General features: G+C 39.7%; 1 protein-coding gene across 1 annotated transcript in view; it reads left to right on the top strand.

Moving 5' to 3' along the window:
• Positions 1-21,183, top strand: part of LOC104929917 (carbonic anhydrase-related protein 10) — a 111,687-nt gene that overhangs the window by 79,384 nt on the left and 11,120 nt on the right. Inside the window, exons 4-7 of the mRNA XM_027285079.1 lie at positions 12,986-13,171; positions 15,352-15,447; positions 15,763-15,835; positions 19,329-19,483. Of these exons, the coding sequence (XP_027140880.1) occupies positions 12,986-13,171; positions 15,352-15,447; positions 15,763-15,835; positions 19,329-19,483 (510 nt within the window). The remainder of the gene's footprint in view (positions 1-12,985; positions 13,172-15,351; positions 15,448-15,762; positions 15,836-19,328; positions 19,484-21,183) is intronic.

Raw genomic sequence — 21,183 nt, forward strand, 5'->3', positions numbered from 1 at the left:
ATTGCCTTGTGTACGAATTGTGCTATACAAATAAACTTGCCTTGCCTTGCCTATTAAAGAGGCAATATGAGATATGGCCAGGATTATAGCTCATTAATGTTTAAACAAAAACTGCAGCAGCAGAGATATCAACTGAAATTAGCATGCTAGCTTAGTTTAGGCCCGTACTAATACCACTCATGCCTCAAGAGGTCATAGTGAGTCACTGCAGCGTTCCATCTGCCTTCAATCCAACATGAAGATGAAGAAAGAACGGTGCTGAGCAAAGGCTCTTCTTGTCGAACCCGATCTCCGCAGCCTGGGAGAGCTGTAGAGCAGAGACCCAGAAGCAGAGCCGGAGCTTCTTGAGAAATAAACTGATTTTGCTCTGATCCGCGCAGCTTAGAGTATATTTTTTCTCGCTTATTAACCTGTCTGCAGCAGCGGTCTCCAACTGTGGTGATACCACTTCATTAAAATATTAAAAGATTTCGTTAAAAAGCAGAGAAAGGTAAAAAAGCTTGAAGGAAAGTCAGCAACTGAAGTTAGAATAACTAAAAAACTGAGAATTTATTTTAGGATCATTTTAATCAATTTATTTCACTCAGATTGCATGACTGTTAATTTAGAACGTTTCCGAAAACCTGAATTCTGAAATCCTTGATTCTGAAATCAAACTTTTTTCTCAGGACTATGACTTTAAAGTCAAAATTTTGTGTTTATCAACACCTGAATTTAAATTCTGAGACATACTGTAATTCTGTTATCTTTTCTCTTCCTCTGGATTATTTCCTGTTTTTCCCTCTGATGTCCTCTGACAGCTTCAACAGCTTGTTGTCAAAATAGGCCGCTGTCTACTGCTAACCAGCTACAGCAAAAAGAACCGCAAACTTAGCTCTCAGTTAGCAGCAGTTAATATATGTTACTTTAGCAAAGAGCTATTTGACCACCAGGAAACTCATCATCAAGTTATGTTCAACATAAAGTATGATCTAGTTTGAGAAAAGTTATTAAAAGTTGTGTTTTTTATACAATAATCAGTGAGGCCCACAGGTGTACCACAATGTGCACGACCCCAGAAAGTGATTCGTCCAACTTAATTCTTGTCTCAGCCCATCATTGTGTGTGTTATTCAGAATGATTCAAACTTTTAAAAGTTTTATGCAGTCAGGTATATGATATGACTGCAGAGTGATTTTATGCATCCATCACATAGACACATTCTCTATTAAATGAAATTAGTGGATAAAAAGAAAAAATGTTTCAACACCAGATTTGCAAGCTAATGAAGGTCAAATAGGCCAGTGGATGATTATGCATTTATAACATAAATGAGTCTAAGAGCCTGGATGTAAGAACATATATCTAGTTATTATTTATAAGTGCAAGTTGTTTAAAGTCTAAAATCTATGATCTCACACATCATCTTCGAGTCAAAACATCTGCTTCCACTGAAAATATATAGACAACCTTTCAGTGAGTGTTGATACCTCAGAGACTGCATGACCCAAAGAAGAAGTCTACTGACCTACAAACTTTCAGCTGAAAACCCTTGAGGAAATTTCACATTTGAACAGGGGGAAAAAAAAAAGAAAAGCCGTTTGAAGCTTTTTGAGGCCATGAATACCCAGCATGCAGTGTAGTCAGGACACAGAGATTTATTAATTCTATGAAAGATATAAAAGTATGTCCTGCATTGGATGCAAATTCAGGAAATTACAAAGAACAGATCAGGGAATGGTTGCATTGATGCAGTTATCCAATAGATAAATAGCAAAATAAACATAATTAAAAAGATGTTTAATGAGGCCTCTGGATGAAGGAAGGATTTTTTTCTGAATATGAATAACCGGTAACAGTTACACTCTTCAAAGCTAATAAGCACATGTTAATAGCCTCGCCTTGGCTGAAGGTTACATGAACCAAGTGCTGATCTTCTGGAAGCAATCAATCAGATTGATGATTCCCACACGCATCATTTCAAGAGCAGGGCATAAAATCATTGTTAAGGTGTCCTGAGCTCTACAATTAGCAAAGAGACAGAAGGTTATGACATGTGAGCTACAGCAACGCCCCATTAGCAACATAAAAGGCTCTGTTTACAGCTCCAGTGTTGGTTCACAGCTGTCCTTTTATACTGAAGGAACAGTTTGACCACACTTCTACCCTTCTGTAATTACATGTCTCATGGCAGAGAGATTTTGTAAAAACACCCTCACAAAGACGATACTTACCTAACCTTACATAACATTAAACCAGTGTTCAAACATTCAAGCATACCTGACCTCTAGTGGTTTACAACAAGTGGTGCCAGAGTGAGTTTTGAAGTTGGGGGGCATCCAGTTTTGGATGATATAATAGGCTTTTTCATGTCAACTTCCTTTCAGTATCTATTTTTGGAAAACTGAAATATGGTAATAGTGGTAGAGGTTTTTTATTCATCCATCCATCCATTTGTCATAACCAGTTATTCTTATCAGGGTCGCAGGGGGCTGGAGCCAAGAGAACATGCAAACTCCACACAGAAAGGCCCTAACTCGCTCAAGGGGTTCTTCCTATTTTATTGTTTGTTTGTTTTTTTTACTAAAATTGTTTTTTCACGCACAATATTACATCGAAAGCACAGACATGGCCATGACTGCTACACACTTCTTTCACAGAGAGAGCTAGTTCATAGAGCACAGCAGGTGGATCTGAATGAAAATGCAGCATTTGATACAATATCAATATACAACCAGGGCAAACATGACATAGAGAGCATATAGAAAACACTGCACATTGTACCAAAATTCCATGTTAGTCTGCAGACCACAACAGCTAAGAGTCAAAAGACATCAGCAGCTGATCAGATGTGCTACTTATGCTACAAAGAGTACAGCAAGAGAGAGGATGTAATGATAATCAAGGTCATACAAAACTCGTTAGCACTTGGCACAGTTTCCAAATTGACCCTGTTATTGAACTTCTATTCAAAATCACAATCTGACATTTCTGTCTGAGACCAATAGAAAACAAATCCATCCATTATATAATTTCCAAAATTCTGTAAGTGACAAAAAATAACAGCAATAGCTAGCTAGCTGCTAGCATCCCTCATGATGTGTTCACATGAATGACACTCCCACTGGTTGTCTAGACCAGGGGTCTCAAAACTACGGCAACAATTGGAGTGACCCACTTAACAATCCCAAACAATCCCTCTAAACATGGCCTATTTTTCAAAATTGCATTTTCCAATTGTAAAATATCCACACTTAATGATTAAGCTTGGCATTCTAATTAAAATCTACCTTATTTACATACTATTTACAGTACTAGCTAATTTTCATCCCCTCACACAGGGGATTCAAGTCGGGTCAGGGACGGCCACACGGTGCGGGAGGATCCCCTCGTGGGACCTTTCCCGCATTTCTTCGCAGCGCTGCGCCGTAACTGGCTGTGGGTCGGCTTGGAAAGGCTCGGGGGCGAAGGTGGCTCACGGCTCCGGCCGCGAGCTTTAAGGCTTAGTGCTCGCTGCGCCCTCTCTGTAACTGTCGAATCGCAACTTAACGCAACTTCCTTCCGCAACAAAATCGCAACAAAAATGTAAAAAGCACAATTTTTTTGAAAACCTCATTCAACATCAGGCATTTAGGCCGCAACTATTTCAAAAAAGGCCCGTGAAATCCTGGTGGGACTGATATCATTTCCGGTTATAGACTGACCCCCATCATAGAAAGGCAAGTTGATGTTTGGGGACCCTTGGCCTAGACAGTGACAACCTTACGTTGAATACCAGTGGGGATAACGGATAGCAGATCTGCTACTGAACTCAGATCATTACATTACACTGCATCATGCTGTGTAAGGGGATGCGGAGACACAGTTGGACCGACATTATCACTAGTGTTCTGTGACTGCAATACCTGGCTATAAATACATAGTGTGGTGTTTTTAAACCTCATGGGGAAGAGGTCAGGCATGGATAGATAAAGACCCGAACTTCCAAAATTAACATGCCATCGAACAAAACTAATACATTACATGGAGCTGAATGGTGACCTGGAAACTTCCTCGTTGGATTTCAACATGACATGTTGGTTTTTGAAGTCCATGTAGTTTAGAAGGTGAAAGTTCTGGAAGATAGCTAATAGGCAACCCAATATAAACCCAATATGTGGAGCTACAATTTGAATTGGGACCTTCCATTTCCTCTTTCCTCCTTCCTTCCTTCCTTCCTTCCTAGATCTAAACTGCACTTCCATGGAAATCTCTATAGCTGAGGCTAAGCTGTGTAACTATTGGGTTAACAGGGTAATTGAGGATCATCGCTGCTTTTCTCTTCATGTTACGAATGCTACATATTATGCCGCTGAACAAGAAGCAGTAAACATCTTTCTGAAGTGTGGATTAACCCGGTAAAATATGCTCAGCCTTGCAGCTTTGTGTCTCTTTATCACAAGTGCCTATATGGGAACCCCGAGGGGTGGGGGGTGGTTCAAAATCACCAGTCTCCAGCAGCATAATTCTGCAAGAGCAGAGCAAGGAAAGCGGAGCTTTCTACTCACCATCCTCTTGTGTGATAATTAAGCCTACAGTGTCAACAGAGGGATAGCCATAGAGCTTGTCTCTAATAGATACAGACAGAGCAGAGGACTTTAAATTAAAATCTCGGCCCTCGCTGTGTGCTCATTGGGTTACATGCATTATGCAGTGGCCTATTACAGCTCAGGCCCAGGTGGGACCGATCAGTTTTCCTTTTTTAAATATTAGCATTTCATTTTACGTACTGTTTCTCCGAGGAGCTGAAGCTCTTCCCAACCCGTTTTTTTTCTCTCCGTCCAAAAGAAACTCTCTTCAACATATTCCTCTCTGCCAATCATTAGAATTTGTCTAATTTGCACCTAACTCTGTCCATTTCTCTTTGCATCACATTTTTTCTCTTTCCCTCATTATTATTCCGTCTTTCTCCTCGTCACTTCTGCTAAGTCGAGCGCTCCTTCCTCTATCCTGCCGGATGTGTAATTGTTTGACGGACTGATTCCTGATGCTCTGTCTCTGTCAGTGTCTGTTTCTCTTTCAATTAATTCCTCTAGTGTGAGATGTTATGGTGTGTTGGGCTAATAGTATGCAGTGTGCTCCATATCTTCAGGATATTTTAATTAAAATAATAATCGGTGATGTTCAGAGAAGTATAAAAACAGCAGTTCTGCTCCCATCAGTAGTCTGTACTGTAGCTTCATGTATTATGATGGTGCATATAACTACTGTACATACCACAATGACACCCTGCCCATCTCGGCGTAGGAGGGATATCTTTCTATTATTGTTTCCAGCTCATTTCACAGTCACTGCCCAAGTCATACATCTTTGCTAATTGTAAATTCAACCCCTAAAAGAAGTGAAAAAGGTAGAGCCAAGCAAATTGTGTTCTTTCTCTGACAAATGACTTGTCTGTGTAGCTCAAATCAACCTTGATTTTCTCTCGCTGTGTGTTATAGAATCCTCTCTCTGCCTTTTCGCCTTTTATATTCATCTTACAGTTTCTCCTGTTACCCGAAACAACAGCAGCTACATGCAATTTGGTGATTTTCACAAACATGTCGTACATACTTTATGCTGATACATGCTAATATATGCTATATGCTAATAATGAGTATATGCTTCTGTGCATTTTGTTTGAAGTCTTTGAAACACTTTCTGATGGCAGATGGTCGCCCACCATTAACCTATAGGTTCTGCTCAAGGTTTCTACTTGTGAAAACCTGAGGTTTTCCTTGTCATCGTCACCAAGTGCTTGCTCATGGTGGGAATTGTAGGGTCTCTGTAAATGATATTAAATGATAAATAAGCTAAATAAATAAGAGTATGGTGTAGACTCTATATGGAAAGTGTCATGAAAGAACTTCTGTTATGATTTAGTGCTATATGAAATAAGATTGACACAGATATAGCATGGCTCTTATTTCTCACTGCAAGCAGATTTTATTAGCTCTAGCTTTGACTCCATGAGTGGATTGAAAACAATATCATTGATAAAAGGGACTTAGATATGCATTTGGTTATATACAGGATATCATACTAAGTGGCTGAAGCTAAAGCTGCATGTCCAAAGTGTGTTGATGATCCATGTAGAAGATTGCATTGTAAAGCTTAGTCCTAGTCTACTAGTACATATGATGATGAAAAATGTCTGGTGACTGTGAATTAATTCTAACATAACCCTCTTGAGCTGCTTAGCTTAAATATACATGGACAAAGAAGACATTGGTGCTTAATTGCTAGACATCTATTGTTTGCTGCTAACGTTAGAGCAGATGTACACACACTTTAATCCATTTCTTATCCCTGTATTTCACTGGGCACGGCTCTGTTGCAGCCGCAATGCTGTTTCGGACCATTCTTCACACAGCTTCATATCTCACCAGGAGGAGATAGGATACATAGTTAAAGTTTCCCTTTTGTCTCTATACTTTATATACACAGTATCACTCTGACTACAGCCCCATGCACATTGCTTCAACAAGAGGAGAAAGCCAAAGCTAAGCCGGCCTGCTGTGCCTAGTTACTGTTGCTAAGCTATGACAAACACTTATTGGACTAGGGCTTTAGAGAATAGTTAGTTTAGTTCCTCTTTTTAGTTGCACAAACAGTACTGCCAACACAGTGAATAGAACAGTCATCAGCTATTTTGCATGATATGTAGCATTTATTTTATGAAACATGCCATTCAGTTGATGCTTGATAGACGTGTTTGTAAGCATGTGGTACTACCCTACTCCTCTCCTCTCCCCTCCTGCTCATCAGGCCTCATTAGAGCTTGTGTAGAGTTATGCCATACAAACATTTCCTGCAGGCGTCCATGGTTTCCAAAGCAGATGCACTGGGACGGATTTAGATCGGAAGTTGGGAATACCAACTCGGAACTATTGACTTCTGACTTGCAATAGATTGCAGCATAATGAAAAGAGGCAGTTGAGGTGCAGTATGGGAAATGTAGAAGAGATTAAAAGTGAGGATATCTTGGCCCCTGATGCTTTGAGTTTTACGATTCTTCCTCAGATCTCTTGCCATTCTAAAATCGTTAGGAAGGTACGATACAAAAACGTTGGAGTACCCTTTCAATACAGCTGTGAGTTTGAGGGTCCACCTTGAAAAACATGTGAGAAACAAGAATGTATTCAGTTAATAATTCCATCCAGTGAAAGCTACAGTGGCCCAGTAAGCTGAAAAGGTGGTTGATGAGGCTGAGAGCTGTGCTCTTTATATGAGTAGCACTTCAGTCAGAGCATTTACAGACAAAAAAGACAAACACTTATTGTTGCTCCATTTCACCTCTTTGTCAGCAGGTTTGAGCCTGCTATCACAGCTCTCCATTCCGTCTTTATCGCCATCCTATCTACCTTTCTCTTTTAGTTTCTGCACACTTTATCTTATTTTTCCAATTCTCCTGCTGGCCTTTCTTTCACCCTTCCCACATCTTCTAATTTTGTTCATTAGTCTCTCTGGCTAGCCTGACTTTTCCTAAATCCTCTCTCCCCATACGTTGGATTCCATCGGATGCTTCACAGAAAACAGACGAAGGCTTTGAAGATTTACCTCACACTGGTTTGGTTTTATCCGACCACACATCAAACAGCTTTAACCTGTTTGTACTCAATTACCTTGAGTGTGTTTGATTTGTTTTCCTCAATCAAATGCTCCCACATGCAATTGGCAAAGCCCACCTGCTGTGCTATGACACCGCCATCTAATGCAGTTGTGTTAAAAGATGCGGAAATTCCTTTGAGATCTCTGGCGCTCATCTGTAGGAACAGCTGCTCCTCCACTGTATCTTCAGATCATGCTATATTTTAGAGAATGTAAAAAAAACACAGCTGTCTGTATTTAGCTGTCATGATGCTGTTTCACATATAACTATGTTATGCTGTCCCGATTTTTTTGTTGTTGTTTTTTTTGTGACATTTTTAGGGCTTTTTGCTCCCTATTGGGACCCATGTGAGAACTATAATGCAGACAGATTTCTTCTCACGAGATATCAATAAACATTTAGGATGAAGTTGTCAGATCCTCAATTGGTCCATGCCTGCCATACAAGTCATACTGACAGTCTGCCTTCTGGGAAAATGACATTTAACTTGAGAATTAAAATCCTGTAAAATCACAAAGTAGCAAAGCAAAATGAATCTGTGCTAGTTTACAAAATATTTAGTTTTAGGGGAAGGTGATGCAGGACAAGTTGGCAAGCTAGATGCTAACAGTCTAGGAAGACATGTCATACCACAACTACAACAATAGTCATAATTCTTTCTATTTTCCTATATAGACGGACGTTTACCCTGACATTTCGTTTGTAGATTTCACATTATTTCACACAATTTGAAAACTGATTATTTCTACTTCTACTTCAGCTCTCTGGGGTGGAGATCTTATTTTGAACTCTCAGATAACATTTTTGCTTTCTTTTAAAAAATACCTCTATGTCAGGTTTTCAGTTTGAGCTGAGAGATCAACGATGCAGCTGTGAATGCTAACTACCTTATAGCTAATGAAATGGCATCAAAGCATCACACTCTGAGGGTGAGTTTGTGAAGACATTCATGCTGAAGGCTGCAGAAATTGTGTTCTCTGACAAGCAGCAGACTTTTGCCAACATCAACATGAAGAGAAACTCTAGATAGGATTTCAAATCTTTCTGGAGATTAGATGAAACAGAAAGTTAAGCCATTAGTTGCATTTTTATTTGCAGTTGATGAGAGCACAGACATTAGAAGCTGCTCAACTGCCTGTAATCATTCATGGAGTTGGTTGGTGCTGATGACGAACACAGCAACAAAGAACGATTTTCACCTTTCTCATTGGAGTCCAGTGCGGTGCACTGTTTAGTTAAAGCTAAAACGTGAAATGCTGCTTTTGCTGGAAAAAACAATAAATACTTTAGTTGTGGTTCATTGATGGTGAACATTGTGCATGGGTGGTTCATATTGTGAGACATGGTTGGTTCATTAAAAGTCCAGTGTGTAAGATTCAATGGGTTCTATTTACAGAAAATGGTAATGGGATGCAATATGTGCACATTTTTTCACCTTGACTGACTTAAGTTGACTTGTTACTCTACACATAGAGTCACCACAGAGTCCGCCATGTTCTACAGTAGCCCAGAACAGACAAAGACAAAAACAGACATACACTGGCTCAAAATAGAGCATTTTATGTTTTCTTAATGCTTTCGTAGCCACCGTAGTTAGTTGTAGTTAGTTAGTACTTTACATTAGGCGGGAAAGGGTGAGGCAAGGGGTTTCCAATCATCAGCAGCACTGCTAAGTGGCGTCAAAATCCTACACACTGGCCCTTCAGTGGTGAACATTTTCAGAATGTACTTCTTTACACTACAGGAAAGAGACAAATTTAGACGTGTTGTCCCACTTGTGATCAGATTGGGCTTTGAATGTGCTTGAATGAAAATGAAAATGAGTTTGCCCCCTCATCGCTCCTATAGATTACTCCGAAAACGCTTAGCGTCTGCGCTGTGTGTCAGTGAACCTGTTGAGTGACGTAGAAGAGAGATCAAGTCATTTTTAGATTCTAAATCCTCTGCCTCTTTTTAAAATGATGTTGTGCTTTTCTTTCAGGATTATATTGTCAATAGATTTCAGGCTGGTGAGTAATGGTTTAATTTCACACTACCCCGGCAGTGGCATGCTACAATTACACTGAGGCTGAGGAGTGCTTTCTCCTCATTCATTATATACAAACAGCAGTAATGAATATGTGAATGCAACAAATGTCATATAATATATATGATGAATAAGGTTGGCATGCGAGAGCATTAATGGTTTATGTGATGCCAGGGGCGTTGTAAAGGACCTAAACAGTAAAATCTGTTTTAATCCACACAATCAGAATCACATGATTTGTCTTCCACTGTAAATATAGAGAGATTGTATTACAGGAAAAAACAAGAAGAAGACATTACAGAAAAATGTGCACTTGCCATCCATCACCAGGGGTAAAATAATCTGGGTTCCATTTGCAGGATGAGGTTGTTTATCTCTGTTTTCTTTGGCTTCATCAGAAATTCTAATATGCTAATTAACCAAAGTCTTCAGGTAGTTGGTGTGTGTGATGAGCTCAGACCACCAGAACTCGACTACAGTGGGATTCAGTGAAGGGAGAACAGCTGCTAGAATGAATTATGTTTGGTACCGTGTCTGTTGTGCTGTCCAGTTTGAATGCTAATGTTCTACACCAGTACTTGTAGTTAGTGTAGAGAGCTGTTCACTGATTTTAATTAAGTTTCAGTCCCGGTCTTTGGAAGAAAATGTTTTATATGTAGATAAATTAGTTTTAGTAAAATGTTCATCTCATTTTTGTCATGTATGTTCTAAGAATATATATAATATAAATATGGACGTCGTATTATGACGTCGCCCAAAGGTTTCTGAAGATCTGTTGTGAAGCTCAGCGGGTCGTCTAATAATCGGAGGGTCCCATTTGATTCAGCTTGAGACCAGTCGAAGTGATTCTAAACCCCACATTGCTCCTGATAGACAGGAATGATGAGCAGTTGGTTCCTTGCATGGCAGCCTCTGCCATCAGTGTTTTAATGTATGAAGTCCATTTTTCAGCTTGTTAATGTGAAATAATCCAAATGGACCTGCAATAAATGCAAACTGCTGATTTATGTTCCAGTTTGTTGTGTTGACTCAGTTAATATAATGTTTTTGAAAATGTACTCTTTTGTAGTTGTGCTGCAGTGGACAATTATAACACTAAATTATCCTATATTATTAGAATCATTTTCTTGTTCATGTATCACTGAATACATTTTCATAATAAATTAAACAAATCAAGTCTCTGTTCACTATGTTACTTCCTCCGGTTGGGTTTGGTAGGTCCAGGTTGTCCTGTCCTATCTTTTAGTGTGTATCATGGCCAAGGTAAGAACTGAACTGAACAGTCTTACATGTCTGTATACCTGTCTGATACCGTTTTCCAGATTTACAACAGCATGTTAGTACTGATTTCAGTCTTAGTGGATCTGCGTAATACAGTACACAGAACCGTTGGGCTCATGTGCAGGAATATGGATGTTCGGTGGTTAGTGCCAAAGAAAAAAGACTGTCTGACAGCAAGGTAAACTTTTTTATGCTAACAAAATAAGTTTTTCTGCTGACCCTGTCCACAGCGATGCGTAGCTCTGCTTCTGTGTTTGGATCTCTCTACGTCTTCAACCAGGGGCGTGTTGAAAGCTGGCTACTGTAACACACTGACTCGACATAATGCAACCTCAAACAGCCCCACTTCCAAATCCCCCCAAACTATCCCCTTCAAATCAATCAATTTTACATGCTGCTGAGCGATTGAAGAGTTTTCGCAGCATTTTCACCACAGGGATGACTCACCGGGGCTGGTACGTTTTCTTTGTGGAAAAACAGTCTTTTTCTGGAGTGAAGCTGTGTTTTATCTTTTGATTTATCACTCCCTATGACTAGTGTTACTACGCTTCAGATGACTATAACTCGGGTGAAGATAAATCTTCATGCATCTCATCTCCACAATAAGAAAAATCTCACTTTTTGCACAGAAATGGTTTACTCGGTGGTAGGATAGTGTACCATCAAAACATTTAGGCCCCTGACATATTACTGATATTAAATATGTTATGGGCCTTCCATGAAACAAGACAGCACTTGGTCCTGCCTAGAACATACACTTCATCTTGTTCTGCCTGACTTTATATAACTTAGTATTACATAACATTAATATCCAAGTGAACAAGTGAAGTAAAGCGAAGCTGTTCTTTTTTTTTTTTTTTCCATAATTAGGTCGAGAAAGTTCCCATGAAAATATATAAAAAAAAGAGGTTGCAGCAAACCCTGTCACACATCACAGCACATCCTACTTTTTCCATTCTGCATTTCATCAGAAGACAAAGCTGCTGTAGTCCTATAAGTGGGCCATGGTGCTGCTAGGGCCAGAGGCTATGGGATTACCCATGTTAAAAATAAAAAAAGGGGGCTCATTACAGCAGTTTGGGTGAAAGTGTCACATTGTTACACTTAGAAATGAATAAGGAGGATAATAATAAAAGCAACACCCACATGGTAATGGAGCAAAAGCTTGTAACAGTTGCATTAAAAAGAAAGTGACAGTGAAACTGAATATGAATATTGTGACACTAAGAGTCTGCAGCGAGCTAGCAGCTCTGTGCAGCTGCAATCAGGAACACTGAATGCTGCGTTAGCATTCTAAAAGTCACGTTAGCACTAATTTCCTGCCATTTACCTGCACCACATTCAAGGCCTGTATAAATATCACCATTTACCATCAGACCATATCATCGCAGTCAGATTAAAACTACATTTAGAATCTTATTGACCAATGAAAAGATGTTTTGTTACATCACGTGTATAGACAGATAAAAGGAGGAGAGATTTGGTTAAATAACATTTTGATTCAACGATAGATGACAAGCTCTGTGATCTCTCTGATCAGACTGATGCAGCACGTCAATGTCAAACGGCCATTAACATCGATTTATGCTGATTTCAATGTAAAACAGTGAAACAGCTTTGATTAGGCTAGTGTGCTCAGTGGAAACATGTAGGACAGCCTTGAGATTAATAGTTTACCAACTGAGGTGGACATAAACAGGCATATTCACATTCCACTCTCTCACAGTCCACAAAAATCCATTTGAAATATGAGGTTGGCCCCATGATGCATTGGTCACCACTGTCGCCTTTCTGTGTAAAGTTAAAATGTTTCCCCTGTTTTTACGTGGGTTCCAAACACATGCAGGTTAATTGGTGACTCTAAATTTGCCCATAGGTGGGCATGCTTTGTGGTAGCATGGTAACATTAAGTGGTTACAGGAAATGGATGGATGGATATTAAATGTTTTGTGATTTTTGGTGCTAAATGTGTCTCATTACATTGTTTTAGGTTCATTTTGTGAGTTCTGAGAAAAACAGTTTTTTTTGAGGCAGCACTGACGCCCACCTTTGCTTTGCTTTCTCTGTAGATGGGAGGCACCATGTACAACACGGGAAAGCATGTATCCCTGCGGCCCGACAAAGCCCACCTGGTGAACATCTCGGGGGGCCCACTGGGTTACAGCTACAGGCTGGAGGAGGTCCGCCTCCACTTTGGGAGCGAGGACTCCCAAGGTTCAGAGCACCTACTCAATGGACAGGGCTTCCCTGGAGAGGTAAATGGACGAGATAGTGACACACACAAACAGAGGAGTGAGTGCCAACAGGCTGATAAGTTGATCTGATAGCAGAGAGAGACACCAGCAAGCTTGTTATGATTAATGACTACATGGTTATCTTATTTTATTTCTAATAAACACACACATGAAACATAAGCATGTACACACACCACCCACACAGATGCTATCCTGACACAGTCACCTCTCATTAGAGGAAATCTTTTCATATGTGAGGTATCTTTGTCTGAAAAGTCTCCTCAAAGCATGTTATCAGCATTCAAATGAATTCACACCTGGCTGTCAGGACTGAAACAGCGAGTGTTTTCTTGTTTTCTTCAGCTTCTCTGTCTTTTACTAGTCAATGATCACAACACTGCATATGTTTGGTTGGTCCACTGGATGTTAAAAGGAAGCTGTAAACATTTGAGTTGCCTCTCCATCTTGTTATGCAGATTGGATTTGTGTTCAGGAGTATAAAAAATCTCAATGGTTTGAGTCAAAATACCTTCAGCAGAGCAAGAAAAATAACAATATTTAACAGTATGTACTGCAGGATGAGGCTACATTATTGAAGTCTATCAACAAACAGAAACAAAAACAATCCACCTGGACTCAGTACTCTGGGTATATTGTTACAAAAACACATGGAAGACCTACCCAAAGCAGATATACATAAATGAATTTTCCAAAAAAGAGAGACCCGAGCATAGTCAGAAGATAATGAGACCCTAACAGACAACCCCCCACCCCAACACCAACCAACCATCAATTACCAGGCAGCCTGACTGACTAACATTACCCCTCTGGCTACACATAAAGCAGTAAGTATCACTAAGCTTCATATATTTTGCAAAGATGCATGGATTAATTGTACTGAGCCGTGCTTCGGTGCAACCCAAGCTTTATGATGAAACTAATCCAATTAATTATTAATTTAAATTATTATTAATTAAAGACTGATGAATAAAGATAAATGAAGTTATTAGACAATTCCTCTCAATATCAGGCTCAAACAAAGTCAAACTGGAGAGGAATGGACAGCTGGTAAGATTGGTGGCATATGATAGAGATTTGAAACCTGCACAGCTGGATTTGAGGTTTAAACAGTGGATCTGCAAAGGGATTACATCATACTGCCTAATCTCAACCAATACAAACTTGGAAAGCTTGCAGCATCTTACTGACACCCACAATTTAGGTAAGCAGGATTTCGGCAGATATTTGCAGCTTAGGCGTCACTTTGATGAGGAAACTAAAATGAGTCTTATCAATGGTTTTATTTATTCATATAAGAGCAACAGCCACAAGATCTTCCAAGAACCATTCGATAATTCAGATTCCCCAAAAATTAGAAGCTGCGTAAAAAACAATGGTTTAAAAAATGTTTTTAAAAAATGGTTCAATGGTTTAAAAAAAAAGCTTGAACAGGCAAAACTAAATTCTGGGAAAGCAACGACATGTAGAAACAACACCAGCTTCCCTGGACCTGAGCTCATCTGAGATGGACCGACAAGAAGTAGCAAAGTGTGCTGTGGTCTGTCGAATGTACATTTCAAAATTCCAGTTTTTTATTACCCCATAAAGAAAATCTGGGCACAGGAGACGATGTAATATCTCAGTGGCTGATCACTTATTTGGATATAAATGCATATTTTGTAATTGTCCAATAAATCAATCCCATTGGTTAGAAATAGTCTAAGTACCGTCTTGAAAATTTAAAATTGAATTGAAAATTTTAGCCATCTAAAAAGCAATAATTAAGAAATGGTTAGACAATGAATCGCCAGTAGTAGGAGAGTAATAGCGAGATAGCATTCTTAATGGAAATATATAATAATGAAAACCTGTCCTCTGCCCTCTAAGACTCATGGAATATGGATATTACATAGAAACAAAGAAAAAAACTTGATGTATTGTAGGATTATAGGTCTGAGGAGATCCTGACTTTTTGCCCTGCTGGTGTTGTCTTTGTATGCCTCTTTTCCTCCCTGAGTCTGTACTGTATTACTCCTGGTGATCTGTCTGTTCAGTTATGTGTATTTGTGTTTCACTAACACCTAATCATAAAAATAATGTATATTTCTTTCAATCAATGGTAATGAATCAACAATACTGACACGTTCTTTTCATTACTTGAGTTTAGCCTGCAACTCTCCGTGTCATTGTATCTCTTTCAGGTCCAGCTGATCCATTATAACCAGGATCTGTATGCCAATTACACTGAGGCAGCTAAGAGCCCTCATGGCATCGCTGTGGTCTCCATCTTCATAAAGGTCAGCATGCCCTTCTGGGAGTACAGTGACAGTGAAACACAATGAAGGACCAATTAAGAACAGAGCTGTAACACATCATATCGGATGGATTAACTCACTCATAGAGGTAGATTAAAAACATAACCTCGTAGTTGTGGCTTATGGACTGTCATTACAGTAATGTAAGGACTGCAGTGCAGGAAAAACAGTTGTTTCAGGCTAAGGCTATGTGCTACATGTGTTTTACTGCATTGTGCGTGTGTGTGTGTGTGTGTGTGTCGTACTGTGGTTTGTGATGAATATTTAATCCCCCCCTTTCTCTTTGTCATCGCTCAGCTCTCTGAAAACTCCAACTCCTTTCTCAACCGCATGCTCAATAGAGACACCATCACCAGAATCAACTACAGACGTAAGACCCTCTCTCTTCATGCACACACACACACACACACACACACACACACACACACACACAGTATCTCTCTGTGTTTTGTCCTGAGACAAGCTAATTCTGCTTTGCACCCTTTACAGCTGTATCTTGTTCTCATGAGGTCTTCCATTTACATGTTTATAACCCATTTGCTACATAATATGAGATGGTTATAAAAATCTGTGTTCTATCTCCTCCATTTAAAAAACCCTCCAACAGGCTCCTCATTGGCTGTCATGCCTAAAGTGGTAGAATTCAAAATTACCCTGAAGCTGTGATAGTTATCTAGGGTGGGCCCCAAAATCTTGGTCCCTGAATCACAAACTGGGTCATTCACCTCCATGTATTTCCAGTCCCAAATGTTTTTTTGTTTGCAGGGTGTCTTAAAAACACGTTACCCTGTGTGTTAGCAAAGTTCAGTGTGAAGTTAGGACACGGGCCATTGATCAGGTGAGTCATTTCTGGACTGGAAGTGGATACAGCAAATAAAGCTGACACGCAGCGCAACATTTTAATTGTGCAAGGGCAGTGCACAACGTGGTAGGGTGCACTGCTAGGGTGTGGGCATCTGCTATAGTGGTTCTTCTTAGGTGAAGTAGGGCAAAGCACAAAAGGGCTGGGTGGAGAGGAATATAATTTAGAAGATGTACTGCAAGATGTACAGAACACTAACCAGCACTGGTTTTGATGAAACTGGATATTGTGCATCAACTCTCTGTGATTTACAGAGTTTCCTGATGGACAGTAAAGTAAACTGCTGCCAACTGTAGTTGCTATTAGCTAATGTTAGCCTAGTTTGTTAGCTGGCCTGCCCAAACTGTAGGCTCAGAGCAGTTTTGGACCATCAGGGAGAGTTTTTCAGCCTGGGGGCACGGGCAAAAGCTAATGGGGAATGGGGCTGGTGTCGTGCCAGAACCGGAGCTGGCAATGTAACTGGGCTCAACAGCTTCTATGGACATAATGACAGTGGAGAAGAGACTTAAGGGGATGTTGATGGAGGTAGCTAAGAACTTGTAGCCATTGGTGAGAGCTTAGTGTAATCAAAGGCTGAAAGACAGACGCCGAGCTGGGCTGATTGCTGTTGGACTAGCCAGTGTTGTTGACCATGCTTGATCTTTGCCTGTGAACAACAAGTTGTCGACTTGCTAGTTTTTGATCATAAGTAATATAATCATCAAATACACATGTAGAGTTGTCCATATATACAACAGTGGTATTAAACTCTAAAACTTGGGATGCTAAATCAGAGAAATGCCAATTTATTGCAATTTTGCAATAAATGTTTACATCATATCTTAAAATGTGACAGCAGCATTTGCTTTGTAATGTGTTTCAAGAATAAAATATGAGCCACTGATTATTATTTTTTATTTTTTAAGTTGTGACAGGATTAATGAGCTCCCGTAATCTGATGTCTCCAACATAAACTACAAAATTATAATGGACTGGTGTAATGCGGGCAGAGGTGTGTGTGTTCTTTTTGTAGCAGCCTGGTGTCGTTTGCATGCGATTTAATCAAGATAAACACGGTGGACGTCCGTGAGGCAGCAGATTTATCAACATGTCCGTGCTGCGGGGAATTAATGAAGTGAAGGAGAAGCTTTTCATACAGAATAAATCACCTGTGGACAACATATATAAGAATCCCTCATACTAATTTATAGATGAATGTGTACTGATTTACCCAGGGTCCCGCTTTAACCACATCAAATGCTGATTTAAATGCAGAGGAATGCTTAAGTACATTATATAAATCATTTCTTAAGATTATTGCTTTATTTCTGCACATTTGCTGCACATATTTCGTTTGTTCCTGTCGATAAAATCACCAAAGTGGCAGCAGAAACAGACATTGTTCTGAAACGTCCTGGAAAATTCTTTCAACATTTGATTTTAGCTGACAATGCACTACGAGGCTATCCCAAAACTTTTGTAGCAGTAGTTGTGATAAGACTCCACTAACTAGAAAGCATTGTGTGACAAACTGAGAGAGAAACTGAGATGGAATACAATTGTTTTAATATAATACAAAAGTATTATTTAAAAATTTCCTGAAAAAGTCCTGGAAAATTATCTCTAGAAAAGAGCGGGAACCTTGTAAACAATCCCACTAGACTCTCATGTAAAAGTAGGATAAACAAGGTGTTTGTATTCCACCGTTTTGTATTATCTTCTTGCTGAGTTGAGGCTCAGTTGTTACCTCAACTGAACAAAATCAATGCCACATTCATCTTCCCTAAAAATGTGAAGCTTTTTATGTATAAAGATTGCTACTGGTTTAAGAGGTTGGATAATACGCACGACAAAACAGAGTCTAGTAGTAATACTTATCTCAATTTACCTAAATTTAAAACAAAATACAGATTCCACTTATATATTTAACTCTATATCCTCCCCTCAAAAAACTCAACTCAAATGGTTGGCCATCCAACACGGGTTCTGCTCGATGTTTCTGGCTGTTAAAGGTCCAGTGTGTACTATTTAGGCAGAAATAAAAAATAATATGGATAACTATATTTTGTTTGGGTATAACCCCTGAATAAGAATCGTTATGTTTTTGTTACCTTAGAATGAGCCTTTTACGTCTACAGACGCCGTGGTTGAATTTAATTAAAACATTTATAAACTTGGCTTCTTCAGTCATTTAGATGTTTCAGTCTAGACCAAAGACTGACTGAATGACCCACCATAGAGCCAGCTAAAACCTGACACACTCATCTTTTCTTTTTCTTGTAGACAGTTCATTCCGGATAATGGGAGATCTCGCCTACACTGTGCTCTTCATACTGTTACACAAAAACAGCAAGAATGCATCCCTAATTTCATACAAAGTAGTGCTACATTGCCAAGATCTGTTTTCCAACCTCTGCTGTGTACGGCCCTCTGGAGAATTCCTTCCTGTTAATGGGGCTTAATATAGCAGAGCTACACAACCACACACACACACACACAGAAGCTTGTTTTTGTCACATCGGAGGACATTACATTAACTTACATTAATTCTCTGGAGACATATGAAACCGAGAGGCAAGTCTTACAACTGAATGGTTTAGCCTGTGGGAACCAGCAGCAGTTTGTCCGTAAACGTAAGGTGAATCCCCGAATGTGAATGGTATGAATAGATTTCTGGCCTGAATTAATACAACAACACACCTACACACACACACACACACACACACACACACACACACACACACACACACACACACTCTCTGCTCCAACATATTTATGTTTTTTCCCAGGGAAAATCATTCCTTTTAATTGGTCCAAACATTATAGATTCATACCCTGATGCAGTGTTCTACATGAACCACACACACACTCACATACAGGATACATCTTTTCCTCTGACAGTGCGTTCCTGTTGATGGGTCTGAACATAACAGACTTTCAGACAACAGACTGCATCAGCTTAACACTCCCTCTGACTGCTTCTTCTTCTTCTTCTTCTTCTTCTTCTTCTTCTCTCTTCTAGATGACGCTTTCCTATTGATGGGCCTGAACATAGCCGACCTCTACCCCGACACCACGCGTTACATCACTTACGAGGGCTCCATCACCGTCCCCCCGTGCTACGAGACATCCACTTGGATACTCATCAATAAGCCTATCTACGTGACGCAGATGCAGGTATGCGAATGCCCGGGATAAGTCAAAAACAAAATGTAATTACTTATATACTTTGCCGTCACAGAGTGCAAACAGCTTTGAATTGCAAATTACAAGATCATAACCTGCAACTGAAAGCATCTACTCCCTAAGTGGTTTAGATAAAAGAGGCTGTGTTGTAACAGTAATTTAATGAAATGCAGTGCATGTACACAGAGCACACAAAACCATCCATATGTGAAATTGCTCCCACTTTTGCCTCTCAGTAGTCTCAAGGTCTGAAAAAGCTTCTTTAAGCAGGACTAGATTTAGTAGGGGATGTAAAAAAATAAAATAAATAAATAATAATCATCTGCATGCAGCTATAAATCTACACATCACGTTGTGGCTGGCATCTGACCAGAGAGCCTTTTTATGTCACTGAGGAGCAGCTGGATGGAGCAGATTCAAAACCCGGCTCTTCAAATCAGGAAGCTCGACGTCAAAGTGCACACACATTACAATCCAGCAGGGCACTCACCTGCATGCATCAAAGTAATCAGCTTCCACACACCATCTGCCATTCACTCTCACTTTATTTACTCCCTCTCACTCAACTGTCCTTTGTTCCCATTTGTCTATCAACCCTGTCTTATCTCTGTCTCTTTCTTTTCCATTCCCTTTTTCTTGCTGATTCTTTTTTTTTAACAGTATTTTATACATTTTTCTTCTATGCAGTTTTTATTTCACCCAACAACTTTCTTGGCCTTCTTCCATCCGTCTCTGCATCCTTCACCCTTCTCTCCTCTCATCTTCTACACCAGTTTTTGGCTTTATATACATACAGGTTTTCATTTATCAAAGGGTAGCTCGACCGGTTTTACGCATCAAAGTGTGTTTACAGGTCTTAGGAATACCAGTGAAGATGTAAAAAAGTTGAAAAAGCTTTTGTGATTCCATAGGGAGGTGTGTGATAAATGTCCTACAAGTTTGAAAATGAAAATCTGAAAAGAGTTAGAAAGAAGTGAGGATACCAGATCTATGTAGCCCGCTCCTCAACTCCGCTTAAGGCTTGCTGCTAGTTGCTACATTAGCTACTATATGAGTACAACACACCCAAATCTCTGATTGAGCTGCTGGCGATTGAGTTGCATTGTTGCTCCAGGTTGTGAACGTGTGAGACGATGATACCTCTGATTGTGCTGCACTGATTAAACTGTCCATTGTTATAGGATGGCATTGCTAAATTGTTGGAGTAGTTAAATTCATTGTCACTACCCTTAGATCTCTCTCCTGATTTGCTTATAATCACAATCGGCACACATCATTTACTCAATAACATCATTACTAACCTATGATGAAATATTTGCCACAGGCATACAAATGTTGACTGGTTTCACAGTTTACCTTATTCACTCTCTCTGCGGATGGCCTGAAGCCACAATGAAGCCAGATCTGAAAAGTCCCATGTAGGTCTATCCTCACCAAACTAGTAATCAAATATGAATCAAGATACGTTTTAGCTGTAATTTGAAAAACTTTTTACCTGCTTCAAAATAGACCAAACACCACCCCAACTTGCATGTGTGCCTCAGCGCTACATCACACTTTGCGCTTGGAGGTGTTTTGGTCTGTGCCTGGTGATAATGCCCGTTGGAAATCCAAAATGAACAGGGAGAATCCAGACTAATTTGCATGGGCTAATTGGTCTGGTGATATCATCATGCTTTTGCATAAATTAT

The sequence above is a fragment of the Larimichthys crocea genome, chromosome XII (genome assembly GCF_000972845.2).
Source record: "Larimichthys crocea isolate SSNF chromosome XII, L_crocea_2.0, whole genome shotgun sequence".
In the NCBI taxonomy this organism is placed as follows: domain Eukaryota; kingdom Metazoa; phylum Chordata; class Actinopteri; family Sciaenidae; genus Larimichthys; species Larimichthys crocea.